Source organism: Mizuhopecten yessoensis, unplaced genomic scaffold, assembly GCF_002113885.1.
Source record: "Mizuhopecten yessoensis strain PY_sf001 unplaced genomic scaffold, ASM211388v2 scaffold10937, whole genome shotgun sequence".
NCBI classification, from domain to species: Eukaryota; Metazoa; Mollusca; class Bivalvia; order Pectinida; family Pectinidae; genus Mizuhopecten; species Mizuhopecten yessoensis.
In genome coordinates this window covers 732,286-749,585 of record NW_018408796.1, presented here as the reverse complement: position 1 = coordinate 749,585, position 17,300 = coordinate 732,286, and the positions used below count along the sequence as shown (strand labels likewise).

The window sequence follows — 17,300 nt, the reverse complement described above, 5'->3', positions numbered from 1 at the left end:
ACGGTCTGTTAGACAGACATGTGTTATACGGCATGTTATACAGATGTGTGTTATACGGTATGTTAGACAGATGTGTAGTGTACGGTATATTAGACAGACGTGTGTTATACGGTATGTAAGACAGATTTGTGTTATACGGTATGTTAGACAGACGTGTGTTATACGGTATGTAAGACAGATGTGTTTTATACGGTATGTTAGACAGACGTGTGTTATACAGACACGTGTTATACGGTATGTCAGACAGATGTGTGTTATACGGTATGTAAGACATATGTGTGTTAGACGGTCTGTTAGACAGACATGTGTTATACGGTATGTTAAACAGACATCTTATACGGTATATTAGACAGACGTGTGTTATACGGTATGTCAGACAGATGTGTGTTATACGGTATGTTAGACAGACATGGGTTATACGGGATGTAAGACAGGTGTGTGGTATACGGTATGTTAGACAGACATGTGTTATACGGTATGTTATACATGTGTTATACGGTATGTTAGACAGATGTGTTATATACGGAATGTTAGACAGACGTGTGTTATACGGTGTGTTAGACAGATGTGTGTTATACGGTATGTTAGACAGACGTGTGTTAGACGGTCTGTTAGACAGACATGTGTTATACGGTATGTAAAACAGATGTGTGGTATACGGTATGTTAGACAGACATGTGTTATACGGTATGTTATACATGTGTTATACGGTATGTTAGACAGACATGTGTTATACGGTATGTAAGACAGATGTGTGGTATACGGTATGTTAGACAGACATGTGTTATACGGTATGTTAAACAGACATCTTATACGGTATATTAGACAGACGTGTGTTATACGGTATGTAAGACAGATGTGTGTTATACGGTATGTTAGACAGACGTGTGTTAGACGGTATGTTAGACAGACATGTGTTATACGGTATGTTATACAGATGTGTGTTATACGGTATGTTAGACAGATGTGTGGTGTACGGTATATTAGACAGACGTGTGTTATACGGTATGTTAGACAGACGTGTGTTATACAGACATGTGTTATACGGTATGTCAGACAGATGTGTGTTATACGGTATGTAAGACATATGTGTGTTAGACGGTCTGTTAGACAGACATGTGTTATACGGTATGTTAGACAGACGTGTGTTAGACGGTCTGTTAGACAGACATGTGTTATACGGTATGTTATACAGATGTGTGTTATACGGTATGTTAGACAGATGTGTGGTGTACGGTATATTAGACAGACGTGTGTTATACGGTATGTTAGACAGACGTGTGTTATACAGACATGTGTTATACGGTATGTCAGACAGATGTGTGTTATACGGTATGTAAGACATATGTGTTTTATACAGTATGTTAGACAGACGTGTGTTATACGGTATGTTAGACAGATGTGTGTTATACGGTATGTAAGACAGATGTGTGATGTACGGTATGTTAGACAGACATGTAGCATACGGTACGTTAGACAGACATGTGTTATACGGTATGTTAGACAGACATGTGTTATACGGTATGTTAGACAGATATGTGTTATACGGTATGTTAGACAGATATGTTATAAGAAGTTAAGGTTAAGTTTAAAAAAAGCTAGATCGTGTAAGATGAGTTACTTAAATCCCTCTTATAAGATAAATACTCACACGTAGTGTAAGTTTTAGAAACTATCAACGTTAATTAATAGAAACATCATTTAAATTAAAGCACGAAGTATATAGAACGTAAACACTGATTGATCGTATACGTATTACAATGTATTTAGTTATAAAAGCTGACTTACTTTGGAAATCAACTATAACTCCCAACACTGACGAGCACACTACACCAGTAGTCCGACACGTTACTCCCGTCATCCGCTATGATAGGGTCGGCGGCGCAAAAACAGTTCCAGGAAAATTATAAGCCAACCTCAAAACCACATCGTCACGTCCGTGACATTATGTAAATGTAGCTATTGACAGTATAAGTTTCCTAGAATAATTTTTAAACGGTGAATACTACATCATTATTCGGAGTATATAACTGTTCGATAAGGTGCAATGAATTCCACGGAATTCTATTTTCGGCAGTGATTAGATAACATCAGTGGAGGTTTTCCGTGATTATGATAGATGTATTATCATATTGATGCTGGTACACATGCTGTGTTTACACTGGGAAGTGACGTGTGTATGTATATGTGTTTTTACAAATACATACATATCTATTTTTTCTCTTTCACATGATAATAATCTCCTAGTTTGTAGCGATGCCTGTTCCTTTGTTTCCTATTAAAAAACATACACGGCAATTTCTCAGTGTTAACATTTATACTTATATAATGTAAATATATATACATGTTCTTGATATTTGGTAGTATAGTGTGCAATCTGTTACGTATTCTTTTTTGTATAAAGCACGCGGAATCTGATTTACAAAATGCATAATAGTTACAACTATAAATGGGAAAGCGAAACTGATCAGGATCAATTTTTCAGAAGTCTGTCTGTACATAACATGTTACTAATTTCCAAAACCTATGAACCGAAACCGATAGTGTAGTATATCATATTGATATCCTGACTTTTAATTGAAACCAGACATGTAGATATTATTTCCGCGGTACGTTAATAAAACCGCGCTATGTTTTTGATAGCCACGCTGTGGTGTACTATAAATAGAATACCTGGGGAATCACCTACTGGTGTTTTCTCGGTATCGTACGTTAAGCCTAACAGATATAGTTAACCTGGTAGTTCCGAGAATTACTCCTTCCTGGAATGTAGGTCAACAAATATAAAACACTGCGAACGTCGAATCCGTTATGTATTCGGTACAAGTCGACGTGGAAGGGTATACATGTCGGTGTAGCTACTCGTGACTGACCAGAGGATTCAAGTAGCGGACAAAGACAGGTCAACAACTAAGGACTATTAATGAGTCCAGTAGATGATACAGTAGTGTGTATGGCCGGTGAATCAATCTCCTCACCGTCACATCGTCCATGGTTGCTGGATAAACCTAAGGATTCGCTAAAACAATGTGAAGATATGACGGTGAACACCACGACCCCTCGGCCGGAGAGAATTGTTTATTATTGTGAAAAGGACTTCAGAGTTCAGGCTGAAAACCTAAACAATATATGTGGGTGCGGTTGGTATTATGCCAATACTACCAGTGAGATGGCTAAAGACATGTTACGAAAGAGTGATGTGGGGACATTTCTACTACGTGATAGTGTAGACCCGAGATTTCTCTACTCTCTCAGTATTAAAACTCCCAGAGGTGCTACCAGTATTCGCATAACCTATACGAAAGGAAAGTTTCAATTGGACTGTCTGGAAAAATTAAAAAAAATATTGCCAAAATTTGACTCTACTGTGGCTCTTGTGGATCATTACGTAAGAACGAGTAAAGGTGATTCGAGACGTATAAACGTCAATAGGTTTCTAGAAAGTTCTGGAAAGAAAGACATGCCAGTCTTATTAACGAAACCTCGGGTGAATACAGTATCTTCGTTACAACATCTGAGTCGACAGACAATCAACAGAAGTATACCGAACAGCGTCGAGCAAGACTACTCGTACCATAACAGTCACATAGACAAGTTGGATATGCTACCAAAGGATTTACGTACATTTCTTAAAAGTTATCCTCATCTTAACTAATCGTCTAATGTTCACACAATTAGGAGAAGGAAATCTTTCCACGGAACATCAAATCCGACCCCATGGGGTTGCCTATCCCCAGGATTCAGTTTCGGTTACAGAGACCCGAAGAGGAAAAGGATGTGTTTCGACAGTTATGTGCGCACGCAGAGACAATGGTTTGATTTCGTGGAACAGCTCCCCGTGATTACACGTACGACTACGCCATTGCAGTGGAGTGGTTACCATGATTATGTACGACCCTTGTAATGAAGTGGTTCCTATGGTTACAACAGATAACGGTATGGCTATGGCAAAGAAGTGGTGACAAGCCAGACATTGGTACGAATATTTCAGTGAAGTGGTTCATAAGGTGACAAACTGCTATATTTGACAATATATGATGTGTTCGGCACAATGTGTTTGGTTGAAATTTATACTAAGTCCCCCAACCAAGGAGGGAAAATTGAGTTGAATACGTCACTAAACATACTGACTCTGAGAAGACGGCGTGCTGGAGTGGTTACCATGACAGGGATTTAAGTTATATATTTTTACTAATATATTTATTGATTATTTTTCTACCTCAGCGATCGTTGTATACAATCGGTGTTTCTTCGTTCTACGTTATGTGGCACTCGTGTCTTGTGTATCGCCATGTCTAATATCTCGCCTAGTCAAAGATTGTTTATAGATTTAATCACTGAGGTTATATTGCTGGAACACATAATGACAGTAGAGTTGTGTGATTTGTGACACCATTGTGTTTATTTATATACCAAAGTAACATCGCCAGCTTTTGGCAAAACTTGTGCTCAATGGAGTCGATCGGTTTGCAATCAGGTGTGCTGCAGGACAGTGGGTTGGAATCTGCCTTTTTTTGGCAGCAGCATTGCCACCCGGTGCTAATAGTTACAAGGAACTGCCAGGTAGATTTAGTCCCATACTATGTATTTTAGTGAGACTATATTTTCTCACGTTCGTGCAGTACAGACACGCATTTAGGTACAAACAGTACTTTATGTTTTAAAATTAGTTTCATTTAAATAAAAGTAGGAATTAATACGTTCATTTGTCTCATTGATGTATTTAAGTATGTGCTCTATAGTAACAACAGTTCAGCAGCCCTAGCTCTAGACTGATATTAATGTACTAGATCATTAGTTAGGAGAATCCCGTCTGTTAGTGTATCGCTGTCCCACACTTAGGGCTTAAACTGGTTTATATATCAGCGAAAACATATTTACATCAGTTGGATTGTAAATGTGTTTAAATGTTAACATGACATCGGAAAAATACTAACTTAAAACGATTATTTTAAATTTATTCTTAGTGACAAAACACACTTAAAATCCATTTAGAATCAAGTGGTAAATATTGACTTACTTCTCTGGCACGGTATTTCGCGGGATGACCTTTCTCTGGCACGGTATTTCTCGGGATGACCTTTCTATCATCTGAAATTTCGTATTCTTCTGGTTGCTTTTCCTAAACCGAATCTCTTTGATCAAATTCTTTTGTTTTAAAATGTTCTGGTAGAATTCTACACATTAAAAAAATAAGAAATATTATTTGTGTTAAAAACAAATACAGGCAAATGTTGAATATCATGTATAGATATATCAACTTTGAATAGCTAATACATATAGAAACGTTGACTACTTACAGATAGAACAGTTGGATATGTAACATATATGGAAGCGTTGAATAATTAATACTAATATAGATATATAACGCTGAATAATAAATAAACCCTTTTCAGTTCCGTGGACTCGAAGAACTTATTTAACTATTAGAAAGACATCGGTCTATTCTATAGACTCTGATGTCTTTTAACCCACCTTACCCTTTTTGACTTTATATATATCACATTGTTCATATCATCTATTCGTTATCTCTTTTATTATTTTAACTCCCTTTTTATTTTAATTATTGACACATACAATGCGAATGCTTTTAAAATGAAATTTTTTATCTGATTTTATCTTCGCTACTCACACGTTTGTTTAAAAAAAAAATCAAATAAAAAAAATCACCATGGCCAACATAAACAAACAAACAAATGAATAATTAGTGATAAAAACGTTGAACGTCCGACAGAAACGTTGAATGACAAACATATGTAGAAACGCCGAATAATTAATGTAAGTATAATATATATATATATAAAGGTTGAATAATTATATATATTTAAATATAGAAACGCCGACTCATTAATATAGATAGAAACATTGAATAACTAATATAATATATATTTTTACAAACGTGGAATCACTAATATACATCGAAACGTTGAGCAATATATATATTGATAGAAATATATAATAGCTAGTATAGAAATAAAAAAACATCGTATAACATATATAGATAAAAACGTTAAATAACTCATTAAGATAGAAACATTAAAAAGTATGGATAGAATTATTGAATATAGATAAAAAAAATACTGAATAACTGATGATTGATAAATAGTATACATTTTTGTAGCTACGAATGATCCATCACCTCTTATACAACTATATAACTTTTTTGTATTTCAACGTATATGAACATAACTTGATAATAAGCTGTTAAAAAGTCAAAATGTATATAATAATACGAAGAGTGGTTACGTAAATTCGTCCCGAAAATAGATCTGTCTAAAAGGAGTGTACGAGTTGACGTGAACTTCGATAAACGCTAGACTTTAGATGATAACTGGCGGATCAAAACTGTTATTCAGTTTTTTTTAAAGAGACACTTAAGAGATGTATTTCTATGTATTGATCATTGCGAGATAGGTTTGACCAATCAGAAAACGGTCGCTTATAACTTCCTAGTAGTAAAACCAACCCAATTCGTGGAAGTCTACTACACATCAAATGTAATTGCGGACAGTATTCGTGTGTATTTGTATAATAACACCACGATTTACTTGACGTGTTTAAAGTAACGTATATATTTGTTGTTACAATATAATCATGTGCCAATGAGCTTATGAGCTCAGTGTGATGACGTATTGTCCACTTGTTTGACCGATATTACCCGCAGATAAGATTGCACGTGACGTGTAACACCAGTGGGTTGATGTTTAAATTGATCATATCAAGTTACTGACATTTTATTCGTCAATGGGTTCACGTACCGAGGGTTTATATAAGGTAGTTACCGCTTTGTGCAGGTTCCAACCTGATGATGCAACAGTGGAACAACCAAATCACAAATACTTCCTTATTTGGTCGGTAACCACTGTAATATTTGGTTTCGGAAGCTTAACTTGCTGTGAGTTATGAGCAATATACAAACCTGTCGTCGATGTGTAGGATAGGGACATTATTAGAAACACATGACACATAGGAACACTGTAGGAACACTGTAGGATGTATACGTGTACCTGAATCACGACAACACTCCACACCTGTTTACACCAGATTAACCTCTCCGAAATCCTGATGGGAGTGCCAAGTTTTAACTACTCTAAAGGTGTTTGAGGTCAATTTTTGATAAAGTAGTATATTTTAAATAGCTGGAAAACGTAGGTGTAGTTGTGTTTAGTTATCAGTCATTGTTAGTCAGTGGAGGACTTCATTATTACCACGGAATTACATGTAATGGGATTTCACTCCCAACAATTGCTGACATTCCGAGTAAATATGCAGAGACAAACTGCTACATGTACAAGGTACAGTACCTTTTCGACGATTAGTGAAACTGAAATTAAAACCACCATAATGATCACAAAACGTAAACCGAAAGTGTCGGTGTTCTATAAACAATCAACAACTTAAAAGTTACACAACTTCCTTTAATGAAAATTCAATAAATGTTATAAGTGCCGAAGGATTTCCGATCTTTCAAAACCCCCTTCATTTAGTCATGTTTTTTTTTTTGTAACGATACAAATGAAAATCACACTTTTGATTGTCATTTCAGATTAAACAATCTTCAAATATTTCCCACCAACAATACCGTTACATAGAAAATCGACGGTATTGTTTCAGTCTCCGTACCTGAAATAAAAGACAATAGAAAGAATTATTATGATTTTTATAGTTATATACCTACTTTGTACCTTTAATAATAGAAAATACATTTGCATTATGATTATTTCATAAACATTACCTTCCTCGTCACTGAAACAATAAAAAGCATTATGGTTGATTGCATTAAACGATAGAAAGATGATTGAATATTTTACTTGTGTCTAATAATGTCTTACATATTAGACATCACCATGGTTATATCTTATTAAACGTCGTCACTGAAACTATACTTGAGACATCATCATGGTCATATCTTATTAAACGTCGTCACTGAAACTATACAACAATAGACATCACCATGGTAATATCTTATTAAACGTCGTCACTGAAACTATAGAACAATAGACATCACCATGGTTATGTCTTATTAGACGTCGTCACTGAAACTATACAACAACAGACATCACCATGGTTACATGTATATCTTATTAGACGTCGTCCCTGAAACTATACAACAATGGACATCACCATGGTTATATCTTGTTAGACGTCGTTACTGAAACTATACAACAATAGAAATCACCATGGTTATATTTTATTAGACGTCGTCACTGAAGATTTACAACAATAGACATCACCATGGTTATATCTTATTAGACGTCGTTACTGAAACTATACAAAAATAGACATCACCATGGTTATATTTTATTAGACGTCGTCACTGAAGATTTACAACAATAGACATCTCCATGGTTATATCTTATTAGACGTCGTCACTTAAACTATACAACAATAGACATCACCATGGTTACATGTATATCTTATTAGACGTCGTCCCTGAAACTATACAACAATGGACATCACCATGGTTATATCTTGTTAGACGTCGTTACTGAAACTATACAACAATGGACATCACCATGGTCATATCTTATTAGACGTCGTTACTGAAACTATACAACAATAGACATCACCATGGTTATATTTTATTAGACGTCGTCACTGAAGATTTACAACAATAGACATCACCATGGTTATATCTTATTAGACGTCGTCACTGAAGTGATACAACAATAGACATCACCATGGTTATTTTATGAAAGATACATGTAAGACAAATTATGTTTTGTTTTGTTCCGGAAAATAGAAGCATACCTTGCTTGAGTGGTTTCACATCCGCTTCACTACTGAGCAGTTCAGTTATCCAGCGGACAATAAATAAGAAAGCACCAGGAGCAAAAATCAAATATACTAACTTCACATAAATACCACCAGTTACGTAAAATTCAAAAGAAATGGTCTCGAAAATATATATACAGAAAAGATAAGCTTGAGTTCAAACAGTGAAGTTGCACGACTGACATTCTCCGTTAAGGTCCATCGGATTAACTGTACAATGTGCTCCATTACACATTAACTGTAAAAGGTGATCCATTACACATTAACTGTACAATGTGCTCCATTACAAATAAACTGTACAATGTGCTCCATTACACATTAACTGTACAAGGTGATCCATTACACATTAACTGTACAAGGTGCTCCATTACACATTAACTGTATAAGGTGATCCATTACACATTAACTGTACAAGGTGATCCATTACACATTTACTGTACAAGGTGATCCATTACACATAAACTGTAGAGTGTGCTCCATTACACATAAACTGTACAATGTGCTCCATTACACATTAACTGTACAAGGTAATCCATTTCACATTTACTGTACAAGGTGATCCATTACACAATTACTGTACAAGGTGATCCATTACACATTAACTGTACAAGGTGATCCATTGCACATTAACTGTACAAGGTGATCCATTACACATTAACTGTCTGTACAAGGTCATCCATTACACATTTACTGTACAAGGTGATCCATTACACCTTAACTGTACAAGGTGCTCCATTACACATTAACTGTACAAGGTGATCCAATACACATTTACTGTACAAGGTGATCCATTACCTTAACTGTACAAGGTGATCCATTACACATTAACTGTACAAGGTGATCCATTACACATTAAATTAGAAGGTTATCCATTACACATTTACTGTAGAAGGTTATCCATTACACATTTACTGTACAAGGTGCTCCATTACACATTTACTGTACAAGGTGATTCATTACACATTTACTGTACAAGGTGCTCCATTACACATTTACTATACAAGGTGATCCATTACACATTAACTGTACATGGTGATCCATTACACATTTACTGTACAAGGTGATCCATTACACATTTACTGTACAAGGTGATCCATTACACATTAACTGTACATGGTGATCCATTTCACATTTACTGTACAATGTGATCCATTACACAATAACTGTACAAGGTCATCCATTACACAATTACTGTACAAGGTGATCCATTCCACATTTACTGTAGAAGGTGATCCATTACTCATTTACTGTAGAAAGTGATCCATTACACATTTACTGTTCATGGTGATCCATTACACATTTACTGCACAAGGTGCTCCATTACACATTTACTGTACTTTGTGATCCATTACACATTTACTGTACAAGGTGATCCATTACACATTAACTGTACAAGGTGATCCATTACACATTTACTGTAGAAGGTGATCCATTACACATTTACTGTAGAAAGTGATCCATTACACATTTACTGTTCATGGTGATCCATTACACATTTACTGCACAAGGTGCTCCATTACACATTTACTGTACAAGGTGATCCATTACACATTAACTATACATGGTGATCCATTACACATTATCTGTACAAGGTGATCCATTACACATTGACTGTACAAGGTCATCCATTACACAATTACTGTACAAGGTGATCCATTACACATTAACTGTACAAGGTGATCCATACTGTACAAGGTGATCCATTACACATTTACTGTACATGGTGATCCAGTACACATTTACTGTACAAGGTGCTCCGTTACACGTTAACTGCACAAGGTGACCATTACACATTAACTGCACAAGGTGATCCATTACACATTAACTGTACAAGGTGATCCATTACACGTTAACTGTACAATTTCATCCTCCATTACACATTAACCGTACAATTTGCTCCTCAATTACACATTTACTGTTCATGGTGATCCATTACACAATTACTGTACAAGGAGATCCATTACACATTTACGGTACATGGTGATCCATTTCCCATTTACTGTACAAGGAGATCCATTACACATTTCAAACAGTGAAGTTGCACGACTGACATTCTCCGTTAAGGTCCATCGGATTAACTATACATTGTGCTCCATTACACATTTACGGTACATTGTGATCCATTACACAATTACTGTACAAGGAGATCCATTACACATTGACTGTAAAAGGTGATCCATTACACAATTACTGTACAAGGAGATCCATTAAAAATTAACTGTACAATGTGCTCCATTACACATTGACTGTAAAAGGTGATCCATTACACAATTACTGTACAAGGTGCTCCATTACACATTTACTGTAGAAGGTGATCCATTACACATTAACTGTACAATTTGCTCCTCCATTACACATTTACTGTACAAGGTGCTCCATTACTCATTTACTGAGCAAGACTGGGGACTTAATAGATAGCTTCATAAACTTTCTTAATAAAATACTCTATTTTTCATTGAGATTTTTTGACCTAGCTTAAAAATGGTATATAACTTTCATGTTTTGTAACATTTTACTAATTATCAGCACATGCTACTAAGATAAGAATTTGACAAAATAACATTTCAGGTAAGTGATATCAACTCTTCACATTTCAGTTACTTTGATATAACAAATAAGTCACTTTATTTAATTAAAAGATTTGTATGTCCTATTTCTGCATCCATCTGTTAGCAAATGTATCAACACAGTCACAACATCTGTAGGGACTCCCTAGTTGAGTACACGCTCTTTGTTTATATATCAAATCTTGCTCAGTACAAGTTACTGACGTGTACTGATACACCTTCAAGTACACCTTTTGGTCTTTACTGAAGTTATAGTAAACAAGTATTTATGACGTGAATATATACTTTGACGCAATCTATTCAAGTATAGGTGGTTGTAAGATTTCCATTTTAACAGAATTGAGTAAACAGTTTAGTAACATTATGTCAACAAATAGAGCGAGGCTGGTACAGACAGTAAAAAGCAGGCCATGTCAATCTGACAGCATCTCTAGCATTGTTTTGCTTCCGTTAGACAATGATACCTACCTAACACAAGTGTTTTTGTATATGACTGATTTACCAGTGTTACTATCACAAAAGGACATTGCTGAATTATTTCTGATACGGTTCTATTTTAAGATGCTAATGGTTTGTTTACAGCTGCTCGGCTAACCAAGGACTTCGACTCTAATTCCGGGGCTTACGGGAGCGTTTCTTGGAACTCTCGTGTAGGGTTATATTTAGGAAAGCGTGACCATATAAACATCATGCAGTACATAACAAAGGCCGGGCTAGCAATCAGCTGTGAGGCCCTCCACATATGTCCTATACATACATTAACGGATTGTTACAAAATACTTACAGCAGTATAAACCTATGTTTTATTATTTGTGTTTCTAATTCTAAACACAATTTTACTGAGTTTTAAATCCTGTATTGAGTTTTACATTGCAGACTTTTTTACTGACTGCTAATTGTGTCTAGTAAGCCATTCATGGCTGGACATATTTTATATAGATGTTTTATTATTGTATAGCCAATATTTGTAATCATATGTGTTTGACACGTAAATAAAAATATTGATTGATTGATGTTATTTAATTGCATATAGTTATATTATTTATAGTTGGTAATACCAAATCTTAAGATTTCAGATAGCTTGCATGAAACATGGAAGAATCAAGAGCTTAATTTTTCATGTCTTCTTGAAGGGATATCGGAGAAAGAGAAAATGACCTGCTACCCCATTTGCAATAAACAACACAAATTTGGATAGAAATTGTAACTACCTCATTATTTTGGATAATATGACCAACCACCAAGCGTACTTCAATATTAACAACATTTGAATGTTATTAAAGCAAATATTTTACAAAAATACAATTCAAGTAAGCTATCTGAATTATTTTGATTTAACTATTAACATTTCTTTTATTGCTGTTAATTAATGAATGGCTTATTATAAAAGCAGATTGTCAACAAGATAAACATTCGGGTAGTGTAATAAACAGTTATGAACCGAGTTAGTAAATCATATAGGTCAGACTGTGGGTCACCATTTTGTGTATATATATAAGGAAGTTTGGACTAACATGAACTTTGTGACATCAAGCAGTACCTCATGAAATGTGTGTATATTTTGTTAGCTTATAAAGGGTACACTTTTAAGTAGGTGTTCTACAACTCAATTCAACAAACCTCATTCTGATAACTTTCGGACAGTATTGCAAACTTCTGTTAATTCGTAGTCGTCACTGAACTATACAACAATAGACATCACCATGGTTATATCTTATTAGACGTCGTCACTGAAGCTATCCAACAATAGACATCACCATGGTTATATCTTATTAGACGTCGTCACTGAAACTATAGAACAATAGATATCACCATGGTTATATCTTATTAGACGTCGTCACTGAAGCTATACAACAATAGACATCACCGTGGTTATATCTTATTAGACGTCGTCACTGAAACTATAGAACAATAGATATCACCATGGTTATATCTTATTAGACGTCGTCACTGAAGCTAAACAACAATAGACATCACCATGGTGATATCTTATTAGACGTCGTCACTGAAGCTATACAACAATAGACATCACCATGGTGATATCTTATAAGACGTCGTCACTGAAACTATACAACAATAGACATCACCATGGTGATATCTTATTAAACGTCGTCACTGAAACTATACAACAATAGACATCTTTATATCGTATTAGACGTCGTCACTGAAACTATACAACAATATACATCACCATGGTGATATCTTATTAGACGTCGTCACTGAAACTATCCAACAATAGGCATCACCATGGTGATATCTTATTAGACGTCGTCATTGAAGCTATACAACAATAGACATCATCATGGTGATATCTTATTAGACGTCGTCACTGAAACTATAGAACAATAGACATCACCATGGTTTTATCTTATTAGACGTCGTCACTGAAGCTATACAACTATAGACATCACCATGGTTATATCTTATTAGACGTCGTTACTGAAACTATACAACAATAGACATCACCATGGTGATATCTTATTAGACGTCGTCACTGAAGCTATACAACGATAGACATCACCATGGTTATATCTTATAAGACGTCGTCACTGAAACTATACAACAATAGACATCATCATGATGATATCTTATTAGACGTCGTCACTGAAACTATAGAACAATAGACATCACCATGGTTTTATCTTATTAGACGTCGTCACTGAAGCTATACAACGATAGACATCACCATGGTTATATCTTATTAGACGTTGTCACTGAAACTATACAACGATAGACATCACCATGGTGATATCTTATTAGACGCCGTCACTGAAGCTATATACAACAATAGAAATCACCATGGTGATAGCTTATTAGACGTCGTCACTGAAACTATATAACAATAGACATCATCATGGTTATATCTTATTAGACGTCGCCACTGAAGCTATACAACAATATACATCACCATAGTGATATCTTATTAGACGTCGTCACTGAAACTATACAACAATAGACATCATCATGGTTATATCTTATTAGACGTCGTCACTGAAGCTATACAACAATAGACATCATCATGGTGATATATTATTAGACGTCGTCACTGAAACTATAGAACAATAGAAATCACCATGGTGATATCTTATTAGACGTCGTCACTGAAACTATACATCAATAGACATCACCATGGTTATATAATTATATCTTATTAGACGTCGTCACTGAAACTATACAACAATAGACATCACCATGGTTTTATCTTATTAGACGTCGTCACTGAAGCTATACAACAATAGACATCATCATGGTGATATATTATTAGACGTCGTCACTGAAACTATAGAACAATAGACATCACCATGGTGATATCTTATCAGACGTCGTCACTGAAACTATACATCAATAGACATCACCATGGTTATTTAATTATATCTTATTAGACGTCGTCACTGAAACTATAGAACAATAGTCATCACCATTGTTTTATCTTATTAGACGTCGTCACTGAAGCTATACAACAATAGACATCATCATGGTGATATCTTATTAGACGTCGTCACTGAAGCTATACAACAATAGACATCACCATGGTTATATCTTATTAGACGTCGTCACTGAAACTATACAACAATAGAAATATAACGAACAATAGTTATCACCATGATGATATCTTATTAGACGTCGTCATTGAAACTATACAACAATAGACATCACCATGGTTATATCTTATCAGACGTCGTCACTGAAACTATACGACAATAGACATCACTATGGTTATATCTTATTAGACGTCGTCACTGAAAATGTACAACAATAGACATCACCATTGTTATATCTTATTAGACGTCGTCCCTGAAACTATACAACAATAGACACCACCATGGTTATATCTTATTATACGTCGTCACTGAAACTATACAACAATAGACATCACCATGGTTTTATCTTATTAGACGTCGTGAACTTTCTGTTTACTTGAATTTGTATCTTCGAGAAGTAATGACAACTTTTTGTCCGTCGCAGATCTGTTCCAAAATAATTTGACCTGTATATGACCTAGCTATTTAATCTCGGTGTTTCTATTCTGCACTCATTGTTTTTGGCTATACATCTGTTAGATATCACTAACAAGCTAGTTTAAGGCCCACATCAAACGAACAGACTATAAAGTAAATGAATAAAATATGTATTGTAGCCTACCATAGAGAAATATTTATAGTAGCCTACCACAGAGAAAGATTTATAGTAACCTACCATAGAGAAATATTCATAGTAGCCTCCCATAGATAAATATTTATAGTAGCCTACCATAGAGAAATATTGATAGTAGCCTACCATAGATAAATATTTATAGTAGCCTAACATAGAGAAATATGTATAGTAGCCTACCACAGATAAATATGTATAGTAGCCTACCACAGATAAATATTTATAGTAGCCTACCACAGAGAAATATTTATAGTAGCCTACCATAGATAAATATGCATAGTAGCCTACTATAGAGAAATATGTATAGTAGCCTACCACAGATAAATATGTATAGTAGCCTCCCATAGATAAATATTCATAGTAGCCTACCATAGATAAATATTTATAGTAGCTTACCACAGATAAATATGTATAGTAGCCTACCATAGATAAATATTCATAGTAGCCTACCATAGATAAATATTTATAGTAGCCTTCCACAGATAAATATGTATAGTAGCCTACCACAGATAAATATGTATAGTAGCCTACCACAGATAAATATTTATAGTAGCCTACCATAGAGAAATATTGATAGTAGCCTACCATAGATAAATATTTATAGTAGCCTACCACAGATAAATATGTATAGTAGCCTACCATAGATAAATATTCATAGTAGCCTACCATAGATAAATATGTATAGTAGGCTACCATAGAGAAATATGTATAGTAGCCTACCATAGAGAAATATTCATAGTAGCCTACCATAGAGAAATATTCATAGTAGCCTACCACAGATAAATATGTATAGTAGCCTACCATAGATAAATATGTATAGTAGCCTACCACAGAGAAATATTCATAGTAGCCTACCATAGAGAAATATTCATAGTAGCCTACCATAGAGAAATATTCATAGTAGCCTACCATAGATAAATATGTATAGTAGCCTACCATAGAGAAATATTTATAGTAGCCTACCATAGAGAAATATTCATAGTAGCCTACCATAGAGAAATATTTATAGTAGCCTACCATAGATAAATATGTATAGTAGCCTACCATAGAGAAATATTTATAGTAGCCTACCATAGAGAAATATTCATAGTAGCCTACCATAGAGAAATATTTATAGTAGCCTACCACAGATAAATATGTATAGTAGCCTACCATAGAGAAATATTTATAGTAGCCTACCACAGATAAATATGTAAAGTAGCCTACCATAGATAAATATTTATAGTAGCCTACCACAGATAAATATTTATAGTAGCCTACCACAGATAAATATTTATAGTAGCCTACCATAGAGAAATATTTATAGTAGTCTACCACAGAGAAATATTCATAGCAGCCTACCATAGAGAAATAATTATAGTAGCCTACCACAGGTAAATATTTAAAGTAGCCTACCATAGATAAATATGTATAGTAGCCTACCACAGACAAATATTTATAGTAGCCTACCACATATAAATATTTAAAGTAGCCTACCATAGATAAATATTTATAGTAGCTTCCCATAGAGAAATATTTATAGCAGCCTACCATAGAGAAATATGTATAGTAGCCTCCCACAGATAAATATGTATAGTAGCCTACCACAGATAAATATTTAAAGTAGCCTACCATAGAGAAATAATTATAGTAGCCTACCACAGGTAAATATTTAAAGTAGCCTACCATAGAGAAATATTCATAGTAGCCTACCACAGATAAATATTTATAGTAGCTTACAATAGAGAAATATTTATAGTAGCCGACCATAGATTAATATTTATAGTAGCCTACCATACAGAAATATTTATAGTAGCCAACCATAGA

The 17,300-nt window shown here is 34.6% G+C and overlaps 1 protein-coding gene across 1 annotated transcript; it reads left to right on the top strand.

The window, feature by feature from the left end:
* Nucleotides 1-2,676: 2,676 nt before the first annotated feature.
* LOC110463855 (suppressor of cytokine signaling 2-like) lies at nt 2,677-4,705 on the top strand. The gene has a single exon (XM_021518757.1). The coding sequence runs from the start codon at nt 2,924-2,926 to the stop codon at nt 3,653-3,655; it is 732 nt and encodes a 243-aa protein (XP_021374432.1). The 5' UTR covers nt 2,677-2,923; the 3' UTR covers nt 3,656-4,705.
* Nucleotides 4,706-17,300: the final 12,595 nt, after the last annotated feature.

Excerpts from the sequence above, each read along its gene's own strand:
- LOC110463855 (XM_021518757.1), top strand. The coding sequence starts at position 2,924 with ATGAGTCCAGTAGATGATACAGTAGTGTGTATGGCCGGTGAATCAATC.